At 41.4% G+C, this 26,286-nt stretch overlaps 1 protein-coding gene across 3 annotated transcripts in view; it reads left to right on the plus strand.

The window, feature by feature from the left end:
- Positions 1-22,264, plus strand: part of WDR4 (WDR4 tRNA N7-guanosine methyltransferase non-catalytic subunit) — a 32,032-nt gene extending 9,768 nt beyond the window's left edge. For all 3 annotated transcript variants that reach the window (XM_073359662.1, XM_073359652.1, XM_073359672.1), the window contains exons 4-11: positions 2,755-2,911; positions 3,542-3,654; positions 7,934-7,994; positions 9,987-10,085; positions 14,583-14,647; positions 15,963-16,146; positions 17,625-17,694; positions 19,920-22,264. In XM_073359662.1, coding sequence (XP_073215763.1) covers positions 2,755-2,911; positions 3,542-3,654; positions 7,934-7,994; positions 9,987-10,085; positions 14,583-14,647; positions 15,963-16,146; positions 17,625-17,694; positions 19,920-20,098 — 928 coding nt within the window. In that variant the 3' untranslated portion in view covers positions 20,099-22,264. The remainder of the gene's footprint in view (positions 1-2,754; positions 2,912-3,541; positions 3,655-7,933; positions 7,995-9,986; positions 10,086-14,582; positions 14,648-15,962; positions 16,147-17,624; positions 17,695-19,919) is intronic.
- The last annotated feature ends 4,022 nt before the right edge of the window (positions 22,265-26,286 follow it).

Consider the following 26,286-nt stretch of genomic DNA (forward strand, 5'->3'; position numbering starts at 1 on the left):
GGTCCATCTAACCCAGTAACCTGTCTTCCAACAGTAGCCAATGCTAGTTGCTTCAAAAGGAATGAACAGAACAGGGCAATCCTCAAGTGATCCATCCCCTGTTGTCCAGTCCCAGCTTCTGGAAGTCAGAGGTTTAGGGATACCTAGAGCATTGAGGTTGCCTCCCTGACCATCTTGGCTAACAAGTTCCACAGGTTGATTGTGTGAAGAAGTACTTCCTTTTTGTTTGTTTTTTAAACCTGCTACCTGTTAATTTCATTGGTTCCTCTATTATGTGAAGGGATAAATAAATGAAGCTTCCTTATTCACTTTCTTCATATCATTCATGGTTTGGTAGACATCCATCATATCCCTCCTTGGTCGTCTTTTCTCCAGGTTGAATAGTCCCAGCCCTTTTAATCTCTCCGCATATGGAACAGCTTCCATACCCTTAATCATTTTTGTTGCTCTTCTCTGTATCTTTTTCCATTTATAATATATCTCTTTTTGAGATGGGGTGACTAGAACTGCAGGCAATATTCAAGCTGTGAGCATACCATGGATTTATATAGTGGCACTTTGAAAGTTACTCTCTTGTTATCTATTCCTTTCCTTTTGGTTCCTAAGATTCTGCCTTTTTTGACTGCCGCTGCACAGTGAGCAGATGTTTTTGGAGAACTACCCCAATGACTCTACAATCTCTTTCTTGAGTGGTAACAGCTAATTTAGACCCCATCATTTTGTATGTATAGTTAGGATTATGTTTTCCAATATGCATTACTTTGCATTTATCAATATTGAATTTCATTTACCATTTTGTTGCTCAGTCACCCAGTTTTGTGAGATGCCTTTGGAGAACATTAAGCCTGCATAGTTAAACAAGGAAGTCAGGAAATGCCAAAATTAGGTTTACACATACAACGTTCAGTATGCCCCTTCATACACGTGCGTTACAATAGTCATACATGGTCATTCCAATTCACTAAATGCCCCAATAACAATTATGTGGGTGAAACCAAAGTATCGCTATTCTCTCAAATGAAATCTCAAAGAAAAATAATAAAAGATGAACACACCATTTCACCTGTAGGCGAACACATCACAAAACGATCATTCTGTATTTGACCTCTCCGTTCTCATCCTCAAAGGAAACCTGCACAACACTTTCAAAAGACAAGCCTGAGAGCTTAATAACTTTAGTAGACACTAACAATTATGGTCTTAGTAAAGACATTGGATTTATGGTTTATTACAACAAACTGTAACCCACTAATCCTCCTTTTTTTTTGGTCCTATGACTGCAGAGGTGTTAACAGGCCACTTCAGCTTGATGTTCTCTTACAATATGTGTTAACTACTTACTGTAAACAATCTGTTCCACTATTCTATTTAGCTGTGACACCGAGACCTTTTCCAGACATGAAGAAGATAGCTCAAAAGCTTGTCTCTTTCACCAACAGAAGTTGGTCCAAAAAATATGACCTCATCCACCTTATGTCTCTGATCATACTGAATGTGGTTGCAATATCTGTCACAGTATCTGTGGGGACTATATCATATTAAATTAATGAATGTTCTGTGTATCACTAGGCAAAGAATTGTATTCAACTCCACATGGGAGGGTTTCCACAGCTCTTTCTGGAACTAAAAACAGCAAGTGGGCGGGTGGGGGGGAGGCATAGTAGTATAGAAAGGAGTGTTAACTGCCGTCCCTTGGACGGTAAACAGCTGCAGAGAAGTGTCTCCCTCTGGGGTGGTTTGCATATATTGCTTCAAACAGATATCAGAGTCCCAAGGGGAAAAGTGTTTTTTATATAAAAGGCTGAGTTTAAACAGACTCAGAGGACTTCTTTTTGATTCAAATGACCTTTGGTCCAAAGGGTGACCCAACCTGCTGGAGTGTTAGACTGGAACCTACTGGGGTCTCCATAGGGCTGATGGGTGATCTCAGGTAAGTTTTTAGTATGTATGTAGGTGTTTTGTAGTATGCATGTAGTAGTAGTGTGGTCACTGCTGGCTTATGCTGGTCGTAGCCTTTGGAGAGAAAGCAAAGCACAGGGGCTGACCTGAGAGCTTGTCTGTAGTGAAGTTGCTACTATGCCAATAGGAGAGCTCCTCCCGTTAACGTAGTTAATCCACCGCCACGAGAGGCAGTAATTGTGTCAGTGGGAGAAGCCATCTACACAGGGGGTTAAGTTGGTAGAACTACGGCACTCAAAGGTGTGGATTTTTCACACCTCTGCTTGACGTAATTCTACCAATATAGGTCTGTAGTGTAGACCTGGCCTCACTGAGACCTGCTTGCTGGGTAGAATTGCAGTGAACAGCAACCTAAAGCTCTGATCTGGAAAAAGGAGGGACATGGGTTTCTGCTCAGAGAGGTAAAGACTAGAGGCCTGAGACTTGGGGGGACATTTCTGGAACGGACCAGTGGTTAAAGATGCTGTTATCTTGAAACTGTGATGTTGGTGGTAGTGTGTGAGATCTATGGCAGTGTGAACTGGTGAGTGCCAACTGCAGTGAAAGCAAATGCTGTAGGAAAGGAATAGTGAAAAGAGAGAAGAAAATGAGTTGTGAACAGCTGAAGAATGCTCAGATGCTGATCTTGTGTGCACAGCAGGGATGGACTTTTTCTGATCAGAAGAAATCTGAGTTGGTGGCCATGCTGCATTCTTATGACTCAAGAGGAAGAGGTACCTGCCCCAAACAGGGACCGAAAGGCCATGTCAAAATTTCTGAATATCTCTAATCATGACCATTTTTTTTTTCTTTCAGATCTGTTGTTAGAAGATGCACGTCTCTGATTATTACATCTGCAGAGGATAAGATTCTGGTTGCAGACAAGTCTGGTGATGTTTATTCTTATTCAATAACAGAACCACAAAAAGCAGGAAAGGTTGAGCTTGGGCACTTGTCCCTGCTCTTGGATGTGGTATGTATGTTTATTAACTGGGTTTTCTCGCAACCTGTTTCTTTTCCCTTAAAGACGTTTTAGCATTATGTTATTCATATGCCAAGTTCATGACTTTCAAAAAAACCTCATTTCTTTGTGTAAGCTAGACTGAAAAACAGCACCTTTTTCCCCTCTGAGTTCTTATCAGAACACAAACGCAAGAGGCAGGGAGAACAGTTTGCAGAGAGAATGCAGTGAGTAGATCTTCCGTTAGTGTAATTTTTAAGAGCTCTTGTTTTTATTATGGAATCATAGAACTTAGATGCAATTCACTTAGGAGGTTTTCCAGTCTAGCCTGTCAATGTGGCACTGCAATATTTTAGTGCTTAGTCCATTTTTAAATGCAACAAGGCTTCCTTTGTGTGCCTTCTGGAGGTTATTGGCTTTGATAAACTCAACAATATTCCTGCCTTCGGCTACTGCTTCTTTACTACTTATCAAAAAGGCTTGGGGCTTGCATTCTAAATGTAAATTGTGGCTTTCTGCTTGCACGATACGTTCAAAATCATGAAACTAGTGTATTTGGATTTATTGCTTAATCATTAGTTATAAAGCAGCACATCCAGAGACATCCTGAGCTGTCTGTGCTGTGTGCTTATTTTATGCCAGGCGCTGAGTCCTGATGACCAGTATATCCTAACTGCGGACAGAGATGAGAAGATTCGAGTCAGTTTGACTAGAGCGCCACATAACATCGTATCTTTCTGTCTGGGGCACAGAGAGTAAGTTTGTGGAGCTGTCCACTGTATTTAAGGGCTGGCTAGAGGAGAGGGGTTTCTGTTTGGAGCAATAGCTAGATTCTGGATTAAAGAAACTCCCCACGCTGTAGTGTTTTAGTCCAGGGTACAGTTATAACTTAGTTTGTGGCAAGGACCATCTTTTTGTTGTGTGTTTGTGCAGCACCTAGCACGATGGGGTCCTGGTCCATGACTAGGGCTCCTAAGGAGCTACAGCAATAAGTATAATAACTGAATCAATATACAAGACAGAACATGGGGGGAGCTCACTGTAGGGAGAAGAGGATATAAACAGGGTTTAAAGCAAGAGAGGGGGAAGCACAAAGCACAAGAGATTACAAGAGGGGAAGCACAAAGTAAAAGAGATTACAGGGAGCACATCTCCCTCTCCCGTGTTTAAAAGCAAAGGGAGAGTGCTCATTCCTTTCCCTGATCTCCTCATTGAGTGTTGAGGTTAGGGACATAGGTACCTGAAGAGGAGAGAGCAGCAGAAAAAAGTGGTGCTTGGATGGAGAGATTTTAGGGCTCCAATCCTTGCTATCTATTGGTGTCACAACAGTAGCATTAGATAGGGGACTTCCAATTAGGGCACTTTCTCTTCCCTTATCACCTTCTTTAGCTTACAGGAAGATTTGTGCTCCCTGCCCCAGCATCCCCTCTCCAGTCAGGAGGGAAGATAAATATCTGAATAGATTTTTATGGAAAACCTTCTGATATGCAGGAAATTGCAGTGGTATTTCAAAGCTTTCTGCAGAACATACTGCCTTCCCATTTAGATTTGTTTTGACATTAACATATGTTCTCCATCATGGTCAATAGAGGTTCTCCATTATTCTGGCCTTCGTAGGCATAGTACAGTGAGCACCAGAGAAACGCCCCTGCATAGCATTGCACTATGTCGTGTGCAACACACAAACTTCTGCTTGTCTGGCTCTGGTGCTACTTACACACATGTTTTCAGATGTTTTTCTTCACTTGTTCCCATTCACATGCAATGAGGTATCAACGCACATCATCAGGAACAGGAGTTAAAGGAGAGTTAGGAGAGCGGTGCTCTATTGGATATGCTGCAGTCACCTTAGCCCAGTCTAATTTAACTACAGTGGAGTCGCATCCTACGCGGATTTAACTTATGCGAATTCAACTATACGTGCTCGGCAAAAAAAAAAAAGAGAGAGAGAAAGACAAATAACAATTTAAGTAGTGCAGGCTGAGCGGGGCCGGCAGCAGGTATCCCAGCCTGGCAGCGGGGTGAGCGGCTCAGCCCACTTGCCAGTCTGGGGTTCCGTCCGCTGGCTCCTGCCACTGGGGTCCCAGCCGCTGGCCCCGCTTAGCCCGTTGCTGGCTGAGTGAATGGAACCCCAGGCCGGCAGCGGGCTCAGTGCGGCTGGCAGCCGGGACCCCAGGCCGGCAGCGAGCTGAGAGGCTCAGCCCGCTGCCAGTCTGGGGTTCATAGATAGATTCATAAATATTAAGGTCAGAAGGGACCATTATGATCATCCAGTCTGACCTCCTGCACAATGCAGGCCACAGAATCTCACCCATCCACTCCTGCAATAAACCTCTCACCTATGTCTGAGCTATTGAAGTCATCAAATCATGGTTTAAAGACTTCAAGGAGCAGAGAATCCTGTTGGAAGTGACCCGTGCCCCATGCTACAGAGGAAGGCAAAAAACCTCCAGGGCCTCTTCCAATCTTCCCTGGAGGAAAATTCCTTCCTGACCCCAAATACGGCAATCAGTTGAACCCTGAGCATATGGGCAAGATTCACTAGCCAGATACCCAGGGAAGAATTCTCTGTAGTAACTCAGATCCCACCCCATCTAACATCCCATCACAGGCCATTGGGCCTATTTACCATGAATATTTAAAGATCAATTAATTGCCAAAATCATGTTATCACCATCATACCATCTCCTCCATAAACTTATCGAGTTTAATCTTAAAGCCAGATAGGTCTTTTGCCCCCACTGCTTCCCTTGGAAGGCTATTCCAAAACTTCACTCCTCTGATGGTTAGAAACTTTCGTCTAATTTCAAGTCTAAACTTCCCGATGACCAGTTTATATCCATTTGTTCTTGTGTCCACATTGGTACTGAACTTAAATAATTCCATCCCCTGGCTCCTGGCAGCCGGGATCCTGGCCGCCGGCCCCGCTCAGCCCACTGCCGGCTGGGGTTCTGTTCACCCGGGCTGGCAGGAGGCTGAGCGGGGCTGGCGGCCGGGACCCTGACTGGCAAGGGGCCGGTGGCCGGGACCTCAGACCAGCAGCAGGCTGAGCGGGGCTGGCGGCTGGGACCCCAGACTGGCAGCGGGCTGCGTGGCTCAGCCCGCTGTCAGTCTGGGGTTCTGTCCGCTGGCTCCTGGCAGCTGGGATCCTGGCCACCGGCCCCTCTCAGCCCACTGCCAGTCTGGGGTTCTGTCTGCCGGCTCCTGCCACTGGGGTCCCAGCCACCGGCCCTGCTCAGCCCGCTGCTGGCTGAGTGAACGGAACCCCAGGCCAGCAGTGGGCTCAGCGCAGCTGGTGGCCGGTCTGGGGTTCCGTCTGCTGGCTCCTGGCAGCTGCGATCCTGGCTGCTGGCCCTGCTCAGCCCACTGCCGGCCTGGGGTTCTGCTCACCCAGGCCGGCAGGGGGCTGAGCGGGGCCAGAGGCCGGGACCCGCAGCATGCCATTAAAAATCGGCTCATGTGCCACCTTTGGTACACATGCTGTAGGTTGCCAACCCCTATTCTAGTGTATACTGTACTTTATGGGTGATTTAAGGGATTTTCAAGGGATATTTTGACTATACGCAATTTTCGTCTTATATGCTGACCTTAGAACCTAACGCCCGCGTAAGATGTGACTCCACTGTACTGAAAAGTTTTAATAAAGTGCTAACAATACAGTTAAATAAGATATTTAAATATCTTATTAATACTAATGTTAATTAATATCACATTTGACTGTCGGGAATTTATCCGCATAGATTTTAGACATTTCTTTGGAAGCTGCATAATTTTTAAATTAATGTCAAAGATCTTAAATAGCCTTTGAACTCAAGGCTTTTGTTGTGTATTTACATTGTTGTGTTTGATCTCTGCTTATTGTATTAACAGTTGTATCTTTAATGAACATAAGAGTTTTGATCAAAAAAGACATTGCCTGTAAGTGTGGGCTAGTGTGCCTGGACAAACAACTCCATTAACAATTCCACAATAGAAAGGCACTTAATACAATTGGCGCACACACTTCTAAAAATTCGTTATTTAAATATGATAATGAATCAGATGGGGATTCAGTGCTTTTCTCACTTGAGTTCTCCTGTTTTTGAATGGTGTGTATTTTTATTTAAATTTATTTTTGTAATTGAAATTGCAGCATTATGCCTCCATGCACCTGCAGTTACTGCTTTGTAACTAGCAAAATTCACTTGATATTTTAATTGACTTTAAATTGTTTATTTTCAGAAGCGAGAATTCCCTCTTTAAAAACAAAAAACAAAAGCAAAACTCACACTATGTTTTAACCTGTGCAGTGCATTGACGGCAGCGTTTTACGTTAGTGCATATGACCCCTGGGTTAGTGAGGAACTCTGGAAGCTCTTTGTGGATTCATAAGGACCCTAAGGGGTATCCTGGTGGAAGTTGCAGTATTATAAGCTCCTTAATGTTACTGGGATTCCTAACTGGATGCAGCTAATCCTAGAAAGGACAGTGGGGAAATAGTTAAATGGATTGGTTGCCCTAAAATTGAGTAGATGGTGCCTTGGATGGTCCCCAGCTGCTATGAGGGAACCCTCATGCGCTGATGCTCTGACTTCACTAATTAAAAACAAAATCTATATTGATGTATGTGGGTTTTTTTTAATTTTGTTTATAATTGATCCATGAGCATGATATAAATCTATTTGTAAATCTAATTCTGTGTGCATATTCTGATCTAAATGACTAAAAACATATTCACACAAGCAGCACTGTCTTCCCCAGTTAAAAGGGGATCAATAGAATTCCTAGAATTCAATAAAGTAAGCACTTCTTGTATTATGTGGAATATTTTTCCAGGAATATTAGTGATATGATGAATATACTATCTCTGTCTGCCAGTTAGTCTGAGGGGGAAAAGCTACCTTTTTTTCCTGTAACTTACGTCTTTCTATTGCCTTCTTAAAATATACATAATGGATGACAGTGTAACCTTAAAATATGCTTACTATTATATAGGTACTCTGTTTACACTGACACGACACATAAATGTTGAACTCTTAACTTTTTTCCCTTTAGGTTTGTAAGCAGAATATTTGTAATACCAAACTATCCAGATCTTATGCTGTCAGCTTCTGGGGTATGTATTCTGGTCCTTTGAAAAAAATGAGTCTTATGAGTCAGACTTCAGTTGTCTGCTTGTTTTGCAAGGATTTGGTTTCTGTAGAGGTGGAAGACTTGCATTCAGTTCCACTCCCACCAATATTCTACTCTGGGTTTGATCTTTCTATTGTTAGTAAGATAGCGGTGATATGATCTCCGTTTACAGTAATGCCAATTGCTTATTAGGGAAAACATACTTAGTTCTTAGTCCCCAGACAAGAACTGAAATTGACATTTCTAATGATGGAAGCACTTTCACCATAACAGTTTTTTAATTAAAAGCGGAACTCCACTAACTCATAGAAATGTCAGGAATGCTCTGCAAGTTACTGAATGCTGTGAACAGTGTAGTGACCTAAAATGTATTGAAATACTCATCTCGGTGTAGTACTGAGGTTTGGGATGGAGGAAATATTGGCCTATCTGAATTTGGTTGTAATTATGGTTAGCTGTCTCCATATTAGCTGGCCCTATATCCTACTCTGAGTAGGAATCGCATTCAAAGATGAGCACTGAGCGTTCTGAAGTGCTAAATGACAGTATCTAGAAGGTCCAATGGAACATGTTAAGCCTACTTTTAGTTTAAATTTAATCTTAATGTATAGTCACATGCATTTTAAATATTGTTAATTTTCAATATTACTACCCTTTTTCTTGTTGCCATTGGTCTCCACTTTTAGTGTGACTCACCTTTGTTTCCTATCCACTTCTTTCTTTTTTTCTTTCTTTCTTTCACTTCTGAGGTTTTATTCTTCATAGAGATTTAAAAAAAAAGCTGTACTGTACTTTTGTGTTCAGCTTCTGTGCACTCAAGGTTTCTCTGTTCCAAGGCTTCTTTCTGTGAGGTTGTAGCATCATCTTAATCTGTGCATTCTTCTTGCTTTTCACATCATTTCTAGTTCTTTGGGATGGTGAAATCACACAGTCCTCACCAATTCTTCAGGATTAACTCTTGCTTGAGAGTACTGACAAATTAATTATCAAGGGTCTATTCAACAATTTAGGTAGATTAAACATTGGGTGGACCAGCCAGCCATGATAGTTAATGTCCCTCTAACAATTAATAAGCATTAAAATCCCGGATATTTTTAGATGAACTAACGTGTTTGAAGTCTTAATCAAACTTCTCTTCCTTGCAAGACTTTCTGAATTGTAAGTCATGTGGTTGTAGAAAGAGCAAGAGTTGTTTTTATCAGTAGCACCACATGACAACTCCAGACCCAGAAAGAATGAACAATTGGAGGTGATTCCAGTCCTCTGAGAGGGGAAACTATATTCTCTATTAATGTGTATGCAGCTCAAACCTCACTAATGGAATTGCACAAGGGGGGAGAATACACTCTAGAACTGAAGTCTGTAATGTTGTGGTAACTGTGATATCTTTTTATTTGATTTCTTCCTATTGCATGCCCACAGGTTCTGTATTTTGTTCCCACGCAGATCTCTCTGAGCAATTTCCGTGTTAGCCCCTGGCTTTATTTCATTCATAGGGAGGCAACTTCAGTGATATTTCCCAGAACAGAGTTTAATCTCAAAGATAACTAAGTTCATTGAGGGCTTTCTTCGTCACTACATTTATAATCCAAAGGATTCGGGTACTGTACGAGGGTGGGTGAGGGAAAGAGCAACCTAAGAGGAGTGTCATTAAGATGGTGAGTGCGTAGCACACTTACTGTTGTGCTATTTACGAGATGCTCAAAATCCACCCATCCAGCAACCCAATTTCCACTACAAAGAAAAATAACTTTTTTGTATGATTGAATAACTTAGAATTGAGCTGAATTATGTTTTCATTAAAATGCCTTCATCTGCAATTTGAGAACATTTAACTAGTTTCTTTGAGGGTTTAGAATCTCATGCATGAAGTATCTCGAGGAGAAGTATGATTTAGCTAGCTTCTGAAGACCATGACTGGCTTCTCTGTGCCAGTGATTTGTGTTAATCAACCCGTCCATTTGAATTTATTCAGGATTGTACTCTGAGACTTTGGGAATACAAAAGTGGGAAAGAAGTGCACTGCTGTCATCTAAACAGTTTGAATAAGACGGAGGCAACCAACAATGACAAGGTATGGGTATGTGATGAGTTGTGTGTGCTCCTGCTTTCATTGTGCTCCTGAATCCCATGGCTTAAAAACATGTTCTGTTACTGTTTAGTATTATAACCAGCTCTTCTTTATGGTGGTGGGTGGGAGATCCTGTTTAAGTTGTAGAAACCACAGTTCATAAAGAGTGGGATTTAGGAACATAAATCTCACTAGAACTAAACAGAATTTGTGCTCCTAAGTCATTAAAGGGCTTGTCCACACAGCAATTTAGTGTGCAGCAAGCCGGGTTGTAAATCTGCTGCACTCTAGTTTGCTGTGCACTAGCTGTCTGTGTGGATCCTGCTACTGTACACTAAAAGTTCTATAGTGTGCTTTGACCTGCAAACATGGTAGGTCAAAGCACACTATGAAACTTTCAATGGATGGTAGTAGGGTCCTTGCAGCCAGTTAGTGCACTGCAAGCAAGAACATCTGTTTTCTGGGCACTAAATTGCCATGTGGACAAGCTCTTAGGCACTTCTGAAAATGCCACCCTCTGCTTTCTGCAGTTATCCCAAAACTTGTGTTTGAAATTAAGACAAAGCTTTCAATTTGTCTGTGGTATACAAAACTTGCCCTTAAACCTAAAATTGTTAAGCAGATAGTGAAACTGAAAGTCTAACATGAAGCGACTTTGAAACTAGTAAAATTATAGCTTTAACCTCCCTGGAAGTTACATTTGAGCAGAAAGTTTCAAAATGTTTGTAACAAATTACCAGGAGAGGAATTACCTTACTGAATTGAAACGCTGAAGTGTATTTTAATTTGTACTGAAAACTCTTGGATCTGGTGGTATCCGTTCTTGCCTCCACATATGATTTGTTCCATACTAGCAGCTGGAACAACAGAGTATTGTCCTTGCCATCTGCAGTGAATCTGAGCCAGCTACCACTTAGCCTGTTCAGTCATCCATGTGTTGCGTATCTGTGGGAAGCCATCTTTTGCTTGGTAGGTTATTCTTTTTGTTGTTTTTTTATGTGACTGTGTAGCTCAAGGGTCGGCAACCTTTCAGAAGCGGTGTGCCTAGTCTTCATTTATTTACTCTAATTTAAAGGTTTTGCGTGTTGGTAATACATGTTAACGTCTTTAGATGGTCTTTCTATAAGTCTACAATATATAACTAAACTATTGTTGTATGTAAAGTAAATAAGGATTTTTAAATGTTTAAGAATTAAATTAAAATGCAGAGTCCCCCGGACCGGTGGGCAGGACCCGGGCAGTGTGAGTGCCACTGAAAAATCAGCTCACATGCTGTAGGCTGCCTACCTCTGGTCTAGCTATTCTGTCTTTCATTGAAACAACAAGGCTTGATCTTCTTCCATATGAGTCAGATAGGTGACACTTTTTCCCTGTGTTAGTCAGTTAGTGTCCCAGTCTAGTGTTAGACATGGGTTTCTAGATAGTGACTGTCGGATAAAACTTGAGGGTTTTGCCACTTGTGGCCGATTACTCCTAAGGCACTCTTACCCCAGTGTCCAGGCTAGAATCCAGAATTCCATTCTGCATTGTTAATAGTCCCCTATAGTTTCAGTTGGAGAAGGTATTCTTCACCCTCTCCCTACAGCTGAGTGCTCGGCTCTCTTTAAAGGGTTTGCCATTTTCTAAGTGGTCTGTGTATGACCTCATCCTACAGGCCTGCATGTACAGTCCCATCTACTTAACTGGGAGCTGAGCAGGTGGAAGGACTGTAGGATGAGGCCAAAACCTGTCAAGAGCTTTGGGATCTTTATTTGAAAAGTGCTCTCTAAATGTTGTGAAAAGGTTATTTAGCAAGTTCTTCTGTGTCAGAGGAATAGCGTGCAAGTCCTTCTCAAATCCATAGGTAAGCCCCTTCAAGCTGGTCCTCTGTATCATAGAATCTAGTGCTCTGAACCTAGAATTTGCTTTTAATTGCATCCAGAGTCTCATTGCAGACAAACCTTAGAAAGCTCTTTTCCTCCCTCCACAGAAAGGAACTAGCAGTTTGATGTTTTTAAACTGTCATGAAATATTAATGAAAGGAACCCTTGGAGACAGTTTTTGGACTAATGCATCCTCCCGCAGACTGGTATAATTATTTACTCAGTTTGAAGGAACAGTAACATTGTTTCAGAACTATATATACACAACCCTGACTTGTGTATATATACACAAGTCCCACAGTAGTGTGGGCATGGACTTCTAAGGTTATCTAGTCCAAGTGTTCACCTGATCTGATCCATTTGTCTAAAGGTCAAAACAGAAATTGTGCAACTCTACCCAAATACTTCTGTTGTGTTTCACAGGATCACTGCTTCTAACAGAATGTCAAAGGTTAATTTTAAGGTGATGGCTGGCTGAAGTAAAAGGAGCGACACCTGTTTACCATGAATTGTTTCATTAGAATTATCTTTTTACTAAGTATAGTGGTCCCATGGGCTTGCCTAACCAAAAAAGAAAATGTTGTTTGAGCGCTTGCATTTTATTCCACAATTAAATAAGTTACTAGATCTCATTTCACAGCCATTAAAAAAAACCTGTCAAACTGACAATTTAAGAGTTGAACTGTGCTGCTGGGCATTTAATACCAGTGTCCCTTCTGGATCTACATACAAAGCGTACCCTGCCTATTATGTCTGTTAGCATCACTTATGCCACAAATTGTCTGATAGGAGTTGGTGCTGCAGGAGATCTAGAATACAACTTTGTTTTTCTAGAGAGCCCACTGCTGCTGTTTGTCAACAAGGGAAGCTATCATTTCTACAAAATCACAATGTAAATAGTTCTGTTTACCCAACTGTGGAGCTATTCTTAGTAGCTGCAATACCTCTCTCATCAAACCCTTCACCCTCACCTTCTTCGATATCTTAAACCTTGAATTATTTAGTATCCATGTATTGTATAGAAAGACTGGATCCCATGTGTAAACATGGAATAATTGTTTCTGCAGAGCAGCAACAGACCAATCCCATCTGTTCTCAAGTGCTCTGAAATTTATTTCTCTGTTGATAGTGACCTTTAGAAAGTGTTCCCCTCATGACTAAACAGATGATTAGAGGAGGGAAGTACATGCTGCCTGGTTTTTATTTTCAGCTTAGAGATGATATTGCACAGTGCATTCTTTCTTTCTTTGTAATTAAGATATTTTATATCACTAGTGGGGTGTAGATATGGATGGAAGCCACTGTGTAACCTTCTTTCCTGCTGTTCGTGTCTCTATTTTTGTGGCTTATAAACCAAACCTACATGAATCTGGTTCTCTGGGCAAGAGGGGTTATCATCTTGCATTACACTCACTACCCAGGGTGTTGAAAAGCAATGCATCCCTTGCTTCCTCCCCAAATTACGTGTACAAACATTAGGCCCGGACACTGCCTGCACTCCAAACAGCCAGCTCAAGAAGTAGGAACCCTGTGATTGCTCCTGAATTGAGCTCAGAGCCATAGTTAATTAGGGACTCTATGCAATGACTGACCATTCACCCAGTGTTGTGCCAGAAGAGGTGCTCAAAAACCCCTTTTAAAGTGTTGCCGGCATAGTGAAGGAAGGATTGGAATAATTCCCCTGTTCTGCTGGAGCTGAGCTATTCCCTCCCCTCTGAATAGGGAAACTATTCCTTCCAGAGATGACATCTCCAGGGCTTTTAAAAATACATAAGAGCAAGTTTTTGGCGCCCCCCCCCCTTTTTTTTTTTTTTTTTAAACACCTTGACTGCAAAAAGTACCCCAGGCAGAATTCTTGCAGTCTTTTTAAAAATGAAACAAAACAACAACAGGTTCTTCATTACTATCCACCCTCAAATCAAACTTAATGCTGTGGTACACAGGCAGTATATTCAGTAGTTTTCAGGCAGGAAGTACAATATTTCCAGCAAAGGAATTTAACAGCTTTGTCCAGTAAAGCTACCTCCCTCCTTGGTTATTAGTGCTTCTGCTGAAATGAGCCATTTCCCCCGTCCCACTCATCTTCCTTTTTACAGCACACATCCCACTGGAAGTCAGTTTATCAAAGGGTGAAATTTGAGACCACTTTACAAAAACATTGGCTACACATCACTGCATTCACTTTTTACACCAGACCTGGTGGCCATCATCTTCCTGTTATATGTAACCTATAAACCAGTAGGGTGGCGTTCTGGCTAAGGACACTTAAAATATGTGAATGTTTCCCCTCTAATTCACAGTCCTTAAAAGCTAAAATGATGCTGTCATCTCCTTTAGGCTGCACCTGCTTGTTTATTCGCTGGGAGTCTCTCAGTAGGCTCTGTGCTGACTTCATGTCTGGTTAAATTATTCAGATAGTTATGCTGACTATTTGTGGGGGTGGGGGGGACACGGAAGGCAAAAATGTGATATTTTGGGGGGAAAGGACTACTGTCAAGCTATTAACTTAAGCTTGACTAAATTGTGTTTTAAAATGGAGATCCCCATTAAATTCCATAGATTAAGTGCCTAAATTAAACCTAAATTTCCCCCCTAAGTGTTTAAGGTTATAATGACGTGTTTTTTTCCCTCCTGATAGAAATACGCCGTGTCGAGAATAGCCTATTGTTGTCAAGGAAATTACATTGCCATTTTATGCGACTGGTAAGAATAAAGGGGAACAGTTGCTAAAATTATAGCTATTTCAAGAAAGGGCAGGGGACAGTGAGACATCCATTGCTGGGAGTTTGACTCTCTCTAAATTTAAAGTGGCTGTCCTGTTGTGGACTCTTAAAGGATGGGTTTCATCATGGGCATGTCAGTGGATTTAGCATTGAGGATAATGAGAGCCCTTAGTATCAATTCAAACAGAGGTGGCTCGAAAGTTGCTTGGTTTAGTAAACTCTTGCAGTGTTTTATAAAGTCTTTGTATACTCTAGCTCCTCTTGAGTTCAGGACTCAGTGGAACAGCTCTCAAAGGCCAGGGTCTTTGGGTCTGAGCCCAGTCTTTACAGTGCTATAGGTCAGGAGTCAATGTAAGTCAGCAGAGATACCAGTGTAGAACAGCATTAAGAGCCACAGCTAAGGGGCTGTGCTGCCCATTGGGCCCAAGGATATGGGCTCAGCCATGCAGCAGAGTACTAGTGAGCAGTGAGGCCAGGGAGTTGCTGATGAACCCAGCTCCCAGGCTGTTGTGACCTGTTAAGCCTAGCAAAATGAGTTCCATCTTGACACACAGGCTTGGGTACGGTGAGAAGGAGAACAGCACCCTAACTTGCCTGTGCTGTGAAGCTGGGAGCTCCACCAGGGAGACACTTTCTCCCTTTGGTGAACCTCTTGTTTGCCAGCCAGGGAGCCTTGTTCCTATGAACTGAACTGAGACACCTGCTGCTGGGCTTAACAGGTCTCAGGAAGCTTTGTAGGTGGAGATCATGGATGCAGGGGGATAGATATTGGGCCTCCCCGTTGTACACCAGCCCCAGCGCAGAGCCCATTTTCTTGGCCCTCCTTAGTTGCATACTCTCCCCCCCGCCATCCCTGACTCCCCTTACCGTGGTTTATTTTTGCTGATGCTCTTTAATTACCCTTCAAGCTGTAAACTCTAATGTAAATTGCGCTGTGAAACGATGCATGTGATTACGAAACTACATTCTTTAGTAGCACATGGCTTATTATTTTTGCTAATCTTCCTTTTAAAATAGTCTAACCTTAGAAAAAACAGTTCAGAATGATTTTTCTTTAATGTAACGTGGAAAGAAATATTAAATTTTGCGGTATCTGCAATCTACTTTGGCCTCTGGGGTTGTAAATAAAGTAGTTGTAAGTGTTGGAGCCAGTTTCTTTTTTTAGAGTTGTACTTGAAATGCTACTGATTTTGCTCAGGTACTAATTTTGGAGTGAGTAGATGCGATTTACTGTGTAGAAGTGATTTGCCTAGGCGGGTGTGATAATGGTAATTCTATTTTATTTCTGTTTAAAGTATTCCCACAGTTTACATCTTCCAATTTGATGCTGCTACCCAGCAGTTAAATTACAGACACCAAATCTCTTTGAAGCATAAAGGCTGGGACATTGCATTTGAGGAAACAGGTGGGCTCTGGATACTCCAGGAGAACAAAGCAGCATCACTTCTACTCTACAGGCCTGTGGATGGACATTGGCAGGTTAGATGTACTCTGATACAATTGCCAATATCTTGTGTCTGCTCCAGTCCCCTCAGCAAAAGGCAGAATAACTGAATGAAAATTAAATGGCACAATTGCTTTAATGCATTATAGTTCTGAGCTGAGGTCAGATCTGGGTCTGATCAGAGATAAGCTCATCCTACTTCCTTCATTTGTGCAAAACACAGAATTTAGCATGACTGGCAGTCTCTGCTCAGGAGATACCCAGGTCTGACCTAGAAGAGTGAGGATTGAGGTACCTGCACAATGGTTGGCAGCCTTAAACCTGGTTTAAACTAGCATCTCTGCTCTTAAACGCGACTGTCACTTGATTTAAAAAAAAAAAACAACCCGGTACTCTCTTAAATCTGTACTTTCTCCAACTTTTTTTCTGGGTGGGGGTCCCTCTGCAGCTCCCCACATCATCATTTTACCCTAACCCAGTGGTTAAACTAAAAGGGAGCATAGGGGAATATAGCTCCCCCTCCTCCCAAAATCCCAGTAAGAGCTCACACTCTATGGTTTTGAAAAACTGCTTCCCTCCTAAGTGGCTGGGGATGAAGAGTTGCTGGGAGCAGGGATTTCAAATGGGAGCAGCAAGAGGAACTGCCTGACTGAAGAATGAGACTCTCAACCTTCCTAGTAGTAGGCTGAGCAGCTGTACTAGTTTCTTGGTCGTAGTCTACCACCCTATCCTTGTCCCAGCAGCCAACTGACTCTACAGGACGCGTGTCAGCTTCCACACTGAAGAGTGTGACACGCTGACATAGTGCTGCAGCCCAGGAAAACCGCCTAGTCTCCGTCCATCCCAATGAGAAATGTGCTAGCTCCATTGCTAAAGTGGTTTTGGTGGTAGGGTGTAGATTCTGCTAGCAGCCTTCAAGAAGAGGGAGCTAGAAGAAAAATAAAGCATGGAGGAAAATGCTCCCTGCCCACCTTTTTCTGTACCGATCTGAAAAGGAACCTCTGTGAGGAAAGAAGAAACAGTGGTGGCCCTGTTGTTAGTATCTGTTATTGTGCTGTTGAGAACTGAGTCACCAAAGCTGAAATGTGAGCTATCAGTTTCCCTGTAGTAGCCATTAGATTTCCAGACAATAAATTCATCACCCTTGTAAATCTAAGAGGAGTGGGATATAGTTGGAAAAAGTTTATTTTAAATTTGGTTCATGGGAGTGTTCTTGGACCTTCACCTCTTCCCCAAGCTATTTCTTTACCTCGTTGATTTCCAGAAAATTGATTCCCATTTTTCCTTCAAATCCTTGGGCAAGCTCTGTTTTCCAGGCCGCCTTAGGTAGCACATGGTGACTCCATGCCAGGCCTCAGTGATGAGTTTGTGGGAGGGAAAGGTGTTCTGTTAACTCCCTTTCTTCATGGTCCTCAGATGATGCTTTGCATTTCTCAGCGTGCTGGTCAGTGTAATGTGCTTTGTATGATTGCTGCTGCGGAGTGTAGTGAATAGGTGTTCTTTCCTTTCCCAGCCTATTGCTGATGACGAAGGATTAATGAAAATGTCGAAGTACTTGCATGACAACTGGACAATGTTTGAAGGTGAGCAACTTTGTCGAAAGGGCCAGGGAACATGTTACAAAGGATTAAAGCACAAGGGAAGGAGTCAAATCAGAGTTCTGTTCGTGGCTCTCCTTCTGGCTATGGACAAATCACTTAGGGTGTGTCTACACTGAAGTTCGGAGTGAGCCTGTCAATCTGGGTAGACAGACTTGTGTTAGTGGGGCTTGAGCTCACACAAACTGAACATACAATTGACACCTGTATTGGCAGTTTCAGTGGAGATAGCAAGGACGGAGTAGCCACCGATGCTGAACTATTCCTTCAGCTTAAAGGCAGCCCCTGCATGTCTAAGTTAAAGCACTTTGGGAAGACAGTACAAGGAAGCTTGCCCTGCTACTCTGTGCTGTACCTGAAAATGAAAATATTAAGCATCTATTCTGGTGGAGGTTTTGTTTATGGTTTTTGCCCTTGTTTTTTCTAGAAAAATGCCTTTTCTAGTTAGCCTGCAGGAACCAGACATTTTTAAACAAACTTAATTAGAATCGCCAAGGCTGGTGGGGTAGGAGTCAATGGATGTCTTGTTATATAGTCAGGTGTGGCTTAACTCTGTGCATGATTGAGGCCTCATGCTAGGATGTTATGAAGCCTGTTTTAAAAGAAGGCAAAGAAACCCTAACTTCCATCCTTGGAGGACCATAATTATATATGCAGAAAAATTAGCCCATGTAATTTGGAAGAGTTGCTGGAAAACTAAATTTAATACCTTTAATATCTAATCTAGTGAATATTTTCTGTATGCCATTTCCATTAAAATTGGGCTCAATCTTTGAAGGTATATTTCTGTATCCATTAGAAGGGAGTATATTTGTAATGTTTTATACAGCTCATATTTCAAGGAATAGCCATGTTAAAAGCAGGGTCCCGAGTGAGAATGAGTAATACAGAAATATAGTGGAAAACAAGTCAATTCTGAGAGTTGCTTTCCAGCATAGCTAATTACCGTTATGTATTATAATAGTCTCTGGGTATCTGCAGCTGGGAAAGGAGGACTGTTCAGAGCATAGTGATTATTATAGCTAATTAACGAGGAGGCTCAGTTGATGAGCACCTATGTAATTAGTGCTTTTACAGATTATAAAAAAGGTACTTATCCTACTTGATAAAACAATGAGATTGCTTGTGTGCTTCCTCCCTTAGACAGCTGGTGACCATAGAAACTGTAAGACCTCTTGTAACCTAAGATTATGGAAGCAGAAATTGAATACTTAAACCTTCAGTTGAATAAACTATTGCCCCTGAAAAGAGATTCTGCAAACCCTTAACATAGTCCAGTCGGGTGAAAATTACAATTGATATATAGCTTGATTGTTTACTCACTAATGTGTCTCTTCTTCCTGCCCACACCTGTCTGTTTCTCCTTTTACTTAAAGTTAAGGATTTTTTATTTTTTAGGTAAGGGAAGGGATGTGGGGGGAGAAGGAATCACTGATGGCAATTAGACCACCCACACTCTAACTGCTTCTAGAAACCCAGTAATTCTAACCTGCCAGTTTTAGTCTATACTCCCCAGAATAACCTTCCAGTTATCTTCCTTGACTGTTCAGGCATTTTACAGGAAGGACAGATGTGTCATGCTCTAAGAGTACATTTAAACAGAATCTTTAAGGATGTACTGTAATAGGCTCACAAAGGAGTGGCGGAACCTGCTGGGATCAGTGCTGGGAAGTTTGTGTATGCTTATTTTATAATGTCCTGTCTGAATTTTCTAATGGTGTGTTTTGTTTGTTTGTTTTTTAAATGTAGGGAATACCAAACTAAACACAGTACTTCTAACTGGAGCCCATACAGTGTTTGAGTGTTGTGGAATAATTCAGATTCTTTATTGCACTCCAAGAGGGTCTTTAGTGATATTACCAAGACCAAGATTTTCAAGAATAGAGGCAGAGAGTTAGAATTTGTATTTGCCCTCATTGATGTCAGTGTGAGCTGCTGGGTGCTCAGTACTCTTGAAAAGTCAGGCTGGCCTAAGTATTGATTTCAGATTCTAACTTTAGGCTGTTAAAAATCTTGGCCTTGGTATGTAGGAGTGTAGTAGTGATACTTGTGAGTGCCTCACCACGTTTAAACAGAATAAAAATGTTGTGTATTAAGATGTCTAGAATTATAGTGCAGGAGTCAGGAATATTTTGTTTAAAATTTCAGTGCAAGTAGTCGTTGGGAATAGTGATCAAAGCATCCACATTGTCTTGTTTTTTCTGCCACAGGGTCTATTGGGACAGAAGGTTGCTACAGCAGTCTTTACAAGGCCTCATTCGACAACATGGCTATTTATCTACAAAAGAAAGAGGAAAGACTACAGCAGCAGCAGAAGAAGAAAAGAAAAGAGCTGCAGCACGAATCTAATAGACAAACTAAAAAGACCAGAACAAGAGAATCATCCTAACCATTACTAACCATTAACTGCATCATTTGCTTGTAACCTCTACAACACTGAAACCAGACTAGGCACTGAACTTTGCTTAAAAAAAAAGTGAATGACAAACTTCAGCGTTCAGTTTGCATGTCAGATAGGGAATGGCTTTAATGAATCAGGTTAATTTTCTTGTAATGACAATATCCTGCTTGCGACAGATATTGTATTCACTGTATATATTGTTCCTTGCCATTTGTTCTATCCCAGCAGTTGGAAAACTTAGTGCTGGTAATGCAGTTTTAGTAATGTGAAGCACAATATCTTCATATTGAGCTAGTGCTTTACTTGGAGAATGGAATTTGTCTTACGTACTGGACTCAACGTATAACCTACATTGAGGCTGGTTTCCAAAAGAAGAAAGTATGCTAATTAGAAGTTGACACCAAGTATTTTAGTGTTTTTTTTAGACCGTTCGTTTAATATGGCAGCCTATAAAAGAATAATCATGAAAAATTAATCTTTTGAAAAAATTTTTAAATACAATATATAAGGCTGTAAGTGGCAGGCCTTTATCAATTTTTTTATGCTTAAATAACAGATCGTTATGAATTCTGCATTAGTACTTAATCCAGCACTATTTACTCAGAGGAAACTCCCACTGGAAGCAGTGCGGGAATAGATTTTACATACTGTAAAGCAGCAAAAGGTGTCAACCAAACCCCACCGCCATGTGAGGAAGACTGGTTTGCTGCATTCTGACTTTTCAGCTTATCTGTAGAAATGGTTTCAGAGGACCCAGTGCAATACTATCTTGTGTGTCCCGCTTTTTGCGACAAAAGTTTCATTTGATGCTAGCTAAGAAATAAAAATCTTGACTAACAGTTGAGAGAATCTTATAGCATCAGTTGTTACTTCATCACATATGTTTATTTAATGGCAGAGGAAAACTATATCTATATCAGAACACAACTTGTCTTCATGGAATATACTTCAGATGGGATTGTAAAGCTGGATGTATAAATCTGTGTGATCCATTAAAAACATAACTTTGAACTGAAAATCTATCCACGTACTTATATAGCTCATCACTGTGGGATCTGAGCCTTTTTAGTTTTAAGTAGTAAAACTTTGCATGCAACTAATATACAAGAGATTGGTGAACTACAAAGGAAAACCCCTTCAGTTTATTTCTAGAGTATTAGCTGTTGATCAACAAAGCAGAACCCACCACTTATATCCACACACTTAATTGCATTAAACTATTGCTCTTATTGTAGGGCCCACAGTCAGGATCACTGGGGCCCTTTTGTGCTTATTGCTGTTAAATCAATTTTTTAAAAAGCCTTTTCATGAACACCTCATTTGAAAGTCCCACTTAAGGTGGAAGCATTATATGCACTACCATGGAACCAGCAAATATACTAAATTCATCTTAATGATCTAATCTGGGATTTCTTTCAATATTGCTTTAGGAGTCTGTCTTGTGCCATGACAAAGCTTCTATTCATGTTGGAGTGTGATGCATCAATGTCATATGCTGGATACTCAGGGAAGGATTGTCCACCTGTTTGTTCAGTGCCCTGTAGAATAGGACCTTTTATCCTGGTTGGGACCTGTAGGTACTATCCTAGCATAAAATGGTTCTATTACTAAACTTCAGTGCTATCAGGACTGTGATATTGCAGGAATGAAGGTAAATGTGCAGCTGTTACTCTTAATAGTTCTCACAGGGAAGAGAACTACAAGGTCTAAGCCTAAGCCAAGTCTGCTGCAATAATCACTGTTAGCCCAAGCCCTGCGTGGTGGTGGTCTTGTACTATATAGGAAGGTTTTGTGATTCCACTTGGAGCCAGGTGATGGTGAGAGGCCCAGGACCTGAAGGGGTGCACTTGCTGTGATTAGAAGGTGTCAGTGGTGAAGTGCATCCAATAACTGACCATACCCTGTGTCTGACTCTGGCCTTAATTCCCCCTTTTGGAGTATTTGAAGTTCCATTCATCATATTTTTGCACCATGTTTACAAACATGAACTCAAACAATTAGTACTTTCAGGAGGATGTAAATTTTTGGAGAGGAAACTAGAGACTGTATATTACAGAATCGAGAAATTATGGGGACTAGAGCTCTAGAGAGAGGTGTTACTATTTCATGTACTGCATACTGTGTAATAAAATGAAAGGATTTCATGCTTGTAAACCTACACTGGCTACTTATTAAGTAAATATTTACAGAGATACTGCAACTGCGGTGAGCATTCTAGCTGTATGTAGACAGGCTTGCTTCCTGGTACCTCCTCTGCTCTCTTCACTCCTGCAACATATTCTCCTCCCTCCATGTTCCATGCTGGTTGCTCCAGTTATGCTCTTTCTAAAGGACGGAAGATTTGGTAGCATAAGGAGTTTCTAAAGTCACAAGGGAAGATGGATTCTTTTCATCCATATTTAACATAAAGGAATTCAACTTTAACATTTCCAAAGCATCTATTTTTTCAGTTCTTGTAAAGTGCCTAAGTTACCCTAGCTCTATCTGATATCCTGGTGCAAACACAAGCTCTTCCAATAGTTGGAATCTAACATGGGTCACTGTAGGAAGAGATTAATTAAAAACTTGCATTGTGATACAACTTAGTCACTACATATATTAACGGCAAATGATTCAGCTACACAAACGTTTGGTGTGCCTGATCATTTTTTGTCCTCTATTTCATCTGGTTTCTCTGTCGATCTCGAGACCACACTCATCACCTTGGTATCTCAACTGCTTTAGTATGTTAAATGTGGGTGATTGATTTTTGTTTACGTCTTGGCTTAGAATGCTTGGACTAAAGCATAACTTAATGCCCACCATAAATAGGAACATGCCAAGAATGGCATAGTTTTCTAACAGAACCATTAATCCGTATGAAGCATTAAAATGGCCTTTTATAGCTAAATATACCAGTACTGTGCTCCTCCCTTTTCATTCTCTATTCCAGCCCCTCTGTCCTCTTATGTGCTGATAACCAAAATAAACCACTATCATAATTAAGTCTTTGCATTTCTGTACTCGACTAGAAGCTTTCCCACAAAACTAGGTCAGTTCCTGTATTTATACTATGTTAAAGTCCTGAGTGTAGCATGGATCACTGTTCTGAAGTAAATTGAAAAAAATCAAAGACAGAAGAGGCAAAGCAGGACTTATTAGCGCATATATTGATCCCAAAGATCCTTTCAACACAAGATAGTCCTGCAACCTTCCACTGAAATCAAACTCCAACATATTAAAGGCAAACCTGCACCAGAATCCCAAACACTGGAGTGTTTGAAATTTAGGTCCAAATTTCACAGCTGAAACATCCTCACTGTATATCCCTGGCCAGATATTCAAGTGTTTTTCCACCAGCCCTCACCCAGAGCAATAGGGGCTGCTGAAGGCTATGTACTCTTAAAAATCTAGCCATCAGTGTGTCTTATTTACCCAATGGCACAAATAGTGGCATTTTTATTGTTTGCTGGCCATCGCTCTGCTTGTGTATCTCCTTCCCTGTCCCAACCCCTTTGTAAGCTCTGTGGGGCAGGGACTACTTATTACTCAGTTTGTGCAGTGTTAAGCACCATGGGACCCTGTTTCTTGGTTAGTCCCTAGACACTACAGTAATAACCATTACAACTTGTCAACTTCACAGGGGAAAGGGGCTTTTCTGTCCCATTCACAAGTCTGGAGCCATTATTTGTCAGTCTCCAAGTTACAAAAGAGGCTTATATTGAAAACTCATGGAGTAATTTATAAATATCTGGAAGGAAAAAGCTGAAGAAATACCAAGTTTGACTTAATTTCCTCAGCATTTTACAATAAAATGTACATTTTTTAGCAAGCTCTTCAGAGTTTGCATAAGCACTGAAACACTCTACAGAGGTTCCCAAACTTTTCTTCTTGCATACCCCCTTCCAGGTCTACCACCTGCCTATGTATCCCTACCCTTCTCCTCCTTGATACTGTGTGTTCTTCTTAAAACAACCTGACTTCAGACATCTCTCCATATTTCACTGTTACATACAGATAATAGTAGTTATGCAAAGTATACAATCAAAAATCCACAACTAAATTCTGAGCTCAGTTAGACTGGACAGTTGCTGGGAAACTGAACCCATGCTGCATGGTGATTGAAGGCTTTCTACGTCAACATCTCTGTATCTGTGTGCTCATTGGTACATCTTGATGTAAGTTATCTGCTGTATTTTATATAACAAAATCCCTATTTATATAACAAATTATATATAAATATATTATATATATATAAAAATAAATTCCCCACTTGCTCTAAAACAGTGGCTCTCAAACTTTTGTACTGATGCCCCCTTTCACACAACAAGCTTCTGAGTGCAACCCCCTTTATAAATTAAGCACACTTTTTTATGTTTAACACTATTATAAATGCTGGAGGCCAAGTAGGGTTTGGGGGTGGAAGCTGACAGCCCCCCCTCCCGCCATGTAATAACCTCATGACCCCTTGAGGGGTCACAACCTGCAGTTTGAGAACCCCTGCTCTAAAATCAAGATGACAAAAAGTCATAAGTTCTGCTCACTTTTCTATAGAAGCTTTAATGTGAGAGGCTGACCTGCAGGGGCAAATCATGCATCCCTTACTCAGTAGTTTCACTGCTGTCAACATGACTACTGGTATGTGCCAGGCAAGAAGGATTTGACGGGAGGTAGGTTGTGACAGACTGACACTATACTCGAATATCCTGAATGAAATTTTAAAGTTAAAACCTTACTGAATTAGGGTTAATATAGTGTATTAGAAATGCAATTTTTTATGTACTATTATAAGATTTTATGGAATTTCTTTAGCAGAAGACAAAATGAATGCAATCGCATTCAGGGCTTTCTGGAACTATACATGTGAAGTGGATTTTTCTAGAAAGTACCTTAAATGAGGGGAATGCAAAACCTTTTGATAGTATGCTCTGGGGAGGGAGACCCATAGTGTACTAATTACCTGCTTCAGAAAACTTTAGATCAAAGAACCCTGATTTGTATAAAGGGTCTTGGTCTGAGCTGAAGCTGTGATGAACTTGTAACGACACTGAATTGCCTGGTGTGGGGTTTGAAGGTAGGGTGACCAGATAGCAAGTGTGAAAAATCGGGACAGAGGGTGGGGGGTAATAGGAGCCTATATAAGAAAATGCCCCAAATATAAAATTATAAAATCAGGACATCTAGTCACCCTATTTGAAGGACTGCTCCTGCCAGAATCTGTGTTAGGATGGGGGTGTTCCTGGTGAGCTTAGTAGCATGCATCTAGGTTCTTTTATTGTTTTTAATGTTCTCTCTCTAGTGCTTTTTACCTTAAGTATAAAGTAGGCTTATTTAGAAAGATGTGGGTGGTCCAGGTATCTGTTGACAATGCCGGTAATTCTCTGAAGCGAAAGGAAGCAAATGTCCTTGGGCAAGCTGTCTATGCTGGGAAATACGCAGTGAATGCAGGAACCTGTACAACCTAGGAATACCCACCGTGGTCACACAGGAGAGACAGCCTGGTTTCAACCTGGAAAGGCAATGTTTGGAGAGCTGGAAGCCAAGAGCAAGTGCCCTTGTTGAACCACCGAGGGGAAATACAGCTGCAGTTGTCCTGACTTGTGACCGTAGGTATTTTATAGATAGGGGAAAAGACAAATAGAGAGGTTAAGGCCCAAAGCTACAAAGGAACTTAAGTGTTGCTGTGCCTAATTTTTAGGTTGCTAGCCACCTAGTGGAATGCACAAAACCTGAGTTAGTTGCTTAGTAATAATGTATGGGGAAAGATAGGTGCTTAAGAATGGGACCCACAAAAGCCAACACACTAGGCAGGGATTTGCCTTACATAGCCAGTAGCACATGCTGAAGAGGGATGTGTCCTAAACCCCACCCCACATTGTTAGGCACTCTAAACCTGGGCTGGAGGAAGATGCCGGTCTCTGCTTGGGATCCACAGATAAGAGCCCTTTCTTGCAATGAGAAGCCTAAACCATTTCTTGCAAGAACAGAAGGACGTGTGTGTGTGATCTGCATATATATATATATATATATATGCAGGAGTGGCCCCAGGGATAGACGAGATTGGAGAAAATAGAGAGGAGATGGGGAAGATCCATTAGAGGTTGTATATAAATCCTACCCATTCAAAATGATCAGATGATCATCTATCCCTAATGGTGAGATTTGAGGTCCCCTAGGTGGATTACAAGTGTTCATGG

This window comes from Lepidochelys kempii, chromosome 1 (genome assembly GCF_965140265.1).
Source record: "Lepidochelys kempii isolate rLepKem1 chromosome 1, rLepKem1.hap2, whole genome shotgun sequence".
In the NCBI taxonomy this organism is placed as follows: domain Eukaryota; kingdom Metazoa; phylum Chordata; order Testudines; family Cheloniidae; genus Lepidochelys; species Lepidochelys kempii.